We start from the raw sequence: 6,832 nt of genomic DNA on the forward strand, positions 1-6,832 counted from the left end.
ATGAATAAACTAATGAGTCCAAACAGTAGTCTTTTCCCAATATTTTGCTCTTTTTATTACTCAAATGGGGGGTTTCATAGAGGTTGTGTTTGAAAATACATTGAGAAACTAACTGATAAAAGATCAGCTATGGATGGATGGATGGATGGATGGATGGATGGACAGTACAAATACAAATTTTTCTTCTTCTTTCGCAAGAAAATGTAGAAAACATAAACCTAATAACTGTATTAATGATGCCAATTCACAGAATTGAGTACAAACTTTTCAAAGCACACTAACTGATTCATAAAAGCTTAATTACTTGTTATAGACATTCTTAGATTTTTTTAAAGTATTGTTAAAACATTGTACCTGTAGAGGGACGCGCCTATGGCATGCTGCAAACTCTTAAAATAAAATAAAAAGTTTACATATGAGAAATGGACTACAACTCCCAAGCAACACCAGGCGCCATTACCTGTTTTCAGAGTACAGGGGACTCCTCTCTGCAACATATTTCCCTATCTAGTCTTCTCCGCCTGCGGTTAGAGCTACAGGGCTGACAACTGTTAGCAGTGTGTTAGTTTAGTACAGTTAGAGATGGCTGGTCATATTGTTGCCTTCTGAGCTCGGCGTTGTTCGTAGTTACAAAGTGTTTCCGCCGCAGTTTGATCGGCTCCGGCTGCTCGGTAAGGGACAGCTTGCAAGCTAACATTAGCCGATAGCCTGTGGTAGATTTACGGGCTTATATCCGCTGCTGTACTGCCAGGTAAATAAGCTAAAGCTGCTCAGCCACAATGTTTCTCTTGTTTCAACCCTTTCTCAGTGTTGACATTAATAAGTAATTAATTTGTTCTGTGAAGCTCTATTTGGCTTGTGCGCTGGTTCGGCCTGTTTTTTTTTTTTTTTGTTTTGTTGTTGTTGTTTCCGAGTCTCTGCAGAAAGGAGAGGAAAAGAAAAGCAGAAGTCGTTGGGGCTAGGCTGTTTGGTTAGCCAGGCTAACGTAGACGCTTCGGGGTAAACAAAAGCGTCAGCTGCTGACTCCGGATTATCGTGAAAGCTTCACAAACCAGTATGGCGCAACACGACCCCTCTCATGTAGCCAGCTCACAAAAAGCCCTGATGTTGGAAATGAAGAGCCTTCAGGAGGAGCCTGTTGAGGGATTCAAGATTACTCTGGTGGACGAGGCTGATCTGTACAACTGGGAAGTGGCCATCTTTGGACCACCGAACACTCACTATGAAGGAGGATACTTTAAGGTGAGAAGTCTATTGCATTGTCAACAAAGTTTAAGATTGACACAAGAGAAATTAAAAATACAGTGGATGATCTCAGATGCATCCTCCGAAGTCTGGAAAAGCATTTGATTTAATTGTACTCTTTTTACAGACCTAAAAATATATATAGTTTATTTTAAAAATTGGTAATGCTACATGTTCCTTGACAGACGTGAATCCAATTTGTGAATCCAAAAGAAAAGGGTGAAAAACCTTCACTATCATTCGTATTTTTGCACTAAAGCATGTTTCTTACCTGCAGTTTCTGGTAAGGTTTAAAAAAAAAAATATTGAAATCATATTCTGTTGGTTGATGTGTTTACTAAACACGTGCATTTAATGAATCGGTCAGAAAATGCACAGTTTTTGTTTTTGTTTGTTTTTCCCCGGACAGTCACTTGTACGGGGAAGATTCCAAAAACTGATTGAATTAGTTTGTCCGTATGTCTGTCCAACAATCAGTTTTTTTTGTTTTTTTTTGTTAATGTATTTTTTTTGTCAGGCTTCTTATTTAATGTCTTGTTACAGAAGAAGATAGAAGCCTTTTGCCCCAAACTCATAATAAAGATTTGAAATAAAAATGACTTTTCAAAAGTCATGTAACAAACGTTTTGTATTTTCACCTGAAAATGTGAAAATACACACATTTATGTTTATTTTCTTTTGCTCAAGGCTCGGATCAAGTTCCCTACAGACTACCCATACTCTCCACCTGCTTTCCGCTTTCTCACTAAAATGTGGCATCCCAACATTTATGAGGTCAAGTATCACAGCCAAAAACAGCCTGTGATTTGTCTTTACGTCACATATTTCAAAACCCACAGTACAGTGAAATAAAACGGCTTCTCCTGTTTTAGAATGGGGATGTGTGCATTTCCATCCTGCACCCGCCAGTGGACGACCCACAGAGTGGAGAGCTGCCTTCAGAAAGATGGAATCCTACCCAGAATGTCCGGTCAGCAACTCCCTCGTCGTTTTCTCTCTTAATATGTATCTTCTTTCTGATTCTTTCTACTCCCTGCTCTGTCCTTTCTCCACTGCTTCAGTAATTTAGCTGCCTCAGAGTCTTATCACACAACATTCATTATTCATTATAGCTGTCTTCTTCAGCTGTTCAAGATCCACCCACGGAAAATATGTTACATACATATTCACATTGTTTTGATGTATTGTGTTATTAGTTAGGCTGAGCATACATATTTGCATAACTAGGGTAGTTTTTTTTTTTTTAAAGAAAGGCATGAATCATATTTATTCATGATGCACCAACAATTCAGGTGGTCATTGGAACATCTGATTTTTTATCGAACTTATGTTGACAAGAACACTCTTTGATTTGGAGATTGTTACTGAGTCAAGAAGATTCAAATGACCTATTTTTGGGTAAGTTAGAAAAATAAGGGATCCAAAAATTGGCAATCAGCTGTAAATGATGATTGGTGCAATGCTTTCTCAGTTTTTATGCCAGTTTTACAAGCCATTCATAGATGCTGCAAGGACTCTTCCTATGAAAGGGAAAAAGAAGCACAGGTTCCGTTTATACGGTTACAGCAGCAGCGCTGGCTGTGCTCCAGATGCAGGGCTCCGCTGTTATGTACTCCCAATTAATCCTCTTACAAGCTGAAATATCCCCTGAGAAAAAGTAAATGTCATTTCTAATCTTGTCACCTGCTCACATCGACCAATTACTTTTAGTTCCACCAGTGATTTGTTTTAAGTTTTTCTGTGATGTCGTTCAACATGGAGAATGCTCTATACATGTAATTTGAGTCAGCGCTTTGCGTGAATGGAGCAGAGCAGCAAGTTGAACTGTGCACTTTTTCTGGGAATAGGAAAAGCAATCAGCTTCATCTGCATTTTGACAACCTACTAAAAGTTTTTAGCTTCCACAGAATTGCAAAAATATTAAAGCTTTTCTTATTTTGCCTTCTGTTTGCAGATGTGACAAACAGAATTTCTTTATATGTAGAGGTTTCACTTGGACATTTACAGCATATCTGAAACCCATTACAGTAACTCCTGAAACAATAGCTTACATGATTACACTAGATCTGAAAAATAAACTGGAGTTTACAGATTAACTAATTAATGTTTTTTTTTTCTTTGTTGGCACCATTTATCTGCTGCGGTGGTACAACCTGTTTCCTACTATACTTTGCTAAACAAACATCGAGGAAATATTAAAACAGGAACAGAATCTGCTCAGCTTGTGTAGAGTGTAGCTTTTTGTTTTTTTCTTTTCTGTTTTTCAAATAAATGACTAAACCAACGCCACGGCTGCTGCTGCTGCAGCCACAAACCGCAGCTGCTGCATCCTGCTTCCAAAAGTGGCCCACTCAACATTACTCACTAAGCCACCTTCTAAAACGTGAAGCCTCTTCGGGCAGAATAACAAAAGCATTTCTACCAAGTATGGGTGCTAACTTTGCTTGACATACATTTCTGTTATCAAAATGTGTGTTTAGCAGACACTAGAGTTGTATATAGGTCACCAAAAATAAGTTGGATTGAAAGGAATCTCCAAGTTTTCTTCAGTTTATTAAATTGCATACTTTTAAAAACCAGTAAAAAACCAGTCTTTTATTGTTTTATTGTTTTTTTTTTTTTTTTGGTCTTCTTTTAGAACCATTTTACTAAGTGTGATCTCACTGCTGAACGAGCCCAACACCTTTTCCCCCGCCAACGTGGACGCCTCGGTCATGTACCGCAAATGGAGGGACAGCAAAGGCAAGGACCGGGAGTACGTAGAGATCATCAGGTAAACGGCTCCCAACGATTTGGACATAGGTCTACAGAGGCAGATTAGCTCACTTCACTCTTTTAACCCTTTTGAATTTTCCCATTGCAACGCTCAATTTGTCACATTGTGTTTTTGGAAAACACAAACCTGAATGTTTTTCAGGGGAATTTTATGTGATGGACTAACACAAAGTAGTACCTGATTGGGAAATGATGCGTTTTTAAAAATGTTGACAAATCAGTAATATAAATGGATTGCGTTATTATTCTGGTATCCTCGGACCAGATTATCGTCCTTCTCATAATTGCTGTATCCTCTGCATGACTTTTGACAGCTGGCTGTCAACAGATTCTTCCACCCGAGCTCTGCATATCCACAGCTCCTCCAGAATAACAAAGATCTCTTTTTTTCATTTTCCAGTAATGCTTTACTGTTTCAGCGATCCATTTTAGGTAGACAGACATGTCTTTGTCGGGTTACAGTTGTACAGTGCACTTCCTGTTTCCAGGTGACAGATTAAAGTAGCCGCGTTTCTATCCAATTGTCATGTGAATTTTGACCCAACTGTTAAAATGTTGCAACAAAGACGATGCAAATTATGTGTGTTTGTACAAGTTTGAAGCGAATCAAATGTCATATGTTGACCCTATGCATGGCTGTAAGAAAAGAAAAACAAAGATGTCAATATTTTTTTGGGTTTTGTGACTCTATTAAGGCACAAACCCACCAGTGGAGGAGTAAGTTCCACTCAGAGGTTGAATTAGGCTTTTATTTTTTGTTTACAAAGCAGATGACTTATATACTTATTTTGTTGTAGTGGATTTAATTTTGTGAATTCAGAATAAAAAATGATTCCACTTGAATATTTTCATTTGAAAAACAAAACAATAAGTTGAAATTTGTACTTTTGCGGGCATGCTGCTGTATTGTCTAACTTTTAAAAACATTGAATTTATGTAGGCCACAAAGCCATAACTGATCCCTCAAACTCTGCCCTCAGGAAACAAGTGATGGCCACCAAAGCGGAAGCCGAGCGCGATGGAGTCAAGGTGCCCACGACTCTGGCCGAGTACTGCGTCCGCACACGCGCTCCAGCGCCCGACGAGGGCTCCGACCTCTTCTACGACTATTACTACGACGACGACGACGTGGAGGGAGAGGACGGCGACTGCTGCTACGACGAGGACGACTCGGGCAACGAGGAGTCGTGACCTGCTTTTGCAGCAAAAGATCTATCCGACGAATGCTCCTCTTTCTCTCTGCCCGGGTTGCCAGATCCTCCAGGTTTACAACCAAGATTGGAAGCTTCCTTCTTCTGAATCAATAAGAGCTTTTTTTCCTTGAGCCTTAGAGGTTAAAAGTTGATGCCTCGCCCTGAGAGGGTCGGACTTGGGAAAGTTTTTGCACCAGCAAAAAACAAAAGAAAAAAAAAAAAAGTCACCAGTTTCTTTATGTTTCCGGTCGTCATCATCACCTAAACCTTACTTTTGAGAGAATTTCCTAAATGCTCACATTTTCCAGTGTTGTTAGATCATGCGTTTAGCATAAAGTGTTGTTATTGGGTAAGTACCACTGCTAACAATGACATGTTCACTGGTGTAACCTCTCCAAAACATTACTCAGCCTCTTTATCCTGTTCTCGCGTTTGTACTTCTCTAATTGTAAGTGGCTGCTGCTCTCTGATGGAAACTGAAGAATTCACGTGGCACTGTTTGTGCTGGACAAAGCTCTGCAAATGTCAAACATTTCTTAAGTTTCACAGCGTCTCTCTTGCGCTCTCTCCCTCTCTCTCTCTCTCTTTGATAGGAAAAGACACAAATGAATTGTTATGTGACAGTGTTTTCAAAGTTCTTTGTGCATGCCAGAGCATTTTCGAAAGCTTTTCATCTCTCTCTTACTTACTGATGGAATGCTTCCTCCCTCCTTCACGGCCCGGGACGACGCAAAGACTTTGACGTGATGATGGAGAAGTCGGCTCCTCACTCGAACATTTTCACCAACATGAGTCTGATGTTTGCTGGCTTTCTTCTGGTTACTGTTGAACATGTTTCTTTGGGGGTTGTGTTTGGAGTAGTGAGCATTTTCTCTCTTTTTTTTTAAGGGAAACGGGGATAGAAGGAACAATGTTGATCAGAATTGTATTTCTCCTTAGGCTCGGTCTCGGCGACGCCTGACGGACCCAAAGACCTAAAGCATTGTGTTGAGGAAAACCTTCAGCGTTTTGACTAGTGTTTGGCGTGCTTTTTGTCTTTCTTTGCATTTTCCTCTCTTGCAAGCTTCATCATTATAGTTGTTTTTTTGTTTGTTTTGTTTTGTTTTTTTAGACATTTTGCCTGCACTGTTTACTCAAAAGGTTGACCAAGAGATCTGTAGATAGTGTTTGTAAGAGGGTGGAGTACTAGGATTACTGATGTTTTCACCCCTTCAAGTGGAAGTGTAAAGAATCAGATTGCTCTTTTATTTCTCATGACTATTCTTTGTGTTAGTTAAAAGTGGACAGATTTTGATAATATTTTTAGAGTGTATGGGTGTCCTGCGTGCATTTTCTTTTCCTGCCAGCAATATAAATTTTTCTTTCTGTTAAATTGGGACATCATAAAGAATTTCTCAGGAGAAAATTACATGCGACAAAACAATTAAGACAAGTAATTAATTTCCTCTGGTGGTCTTCAGTATTGGTTTACAGCTTCTGCAGGAACCATAATCAATATGCACACGTAGCTGTACAAATGATCACCATGTTTTATTTACCTGTGTCTGTTTTTTATTTCAGCTATTTAAAATTGAGAAATAAAGATTTATTTGAAAGAACAATATGCAGTGCTGTGTGAA

General features: G+C 39.2%; 1 protein-coding gene across 1 annotated transcript; it reads left to right on the plus strand.

Annotated features, from left to right (window-relative positions):
* Positions 1-463: 463 nt before the first annotated feature.
* cdc34b (cell division cycle 34 homolog (S. cerevisiae) b) lies at positions 464-6,814 on the plus strand. Its single transcript, XM_055032700.1, has 5 exons — positions 464-1,242; positions 1,933-2,019; positions 2,118-2,215; positions 3,884-4,018; positions 5,001-6,814. Exons 1-5 carry the CDS (start codon positions 1,057-1,059, stop codon positions 5,209-5,211), a joined length of 717 nt encoding a protein of 238 aa, XP_054888675.1. The 5' UTR covers positions 464-1,056; the 3' UTR covers positions 5,212-6,814.
* Positions 6,815-6,832: the final 18 nt, after the last annotated feature.

This window comes from Poeciliopsis prolifica, unplaced genomic scaffold (assembly GCF_027474105.1).
Source record: "Poeciliopsis prolifica strain line A6 unplaced genomic scaffold, Auburn_PproV2 SCAFFOLD008, whole genome shotgun sequence".
NCBI classification, from domain to species: domain Eukaryota; kingdom Metazoa; phylum Chordata; class Actinopteri; order Cyprinodontiformes; family Poeciliidae; genus Poeciliopsis; species Poeciliopsis prolifica.

What these genes read in the sequence shown, in the direction of transcription:
- cdc34b (XM_055032700.1), top strand. Translation starts at nt 1,057, where the DNA reads ATGGCGCAACACGACCCCTCTCATGTAGCCAGCTCACAAAAAGCCCTG. An exon ending in AATCCTACCCAGAATGTCCG is followed by an intron (nt 2,216 to 3,883) that starts GTCAGCAACTCC and finishes GTCTTCTTTTAG; the next exon opens with AACCATTTTACTAAGTGTGA. An exon ending in GAGTACGTAGAGATCATCAG is followed by an intron (nt 4,019 to 5,000) that starts GTAAACGGCTCC and finishes CTCTGCCCTCAG; the next exon opens with GAAACAAGTGATGGCCACCA.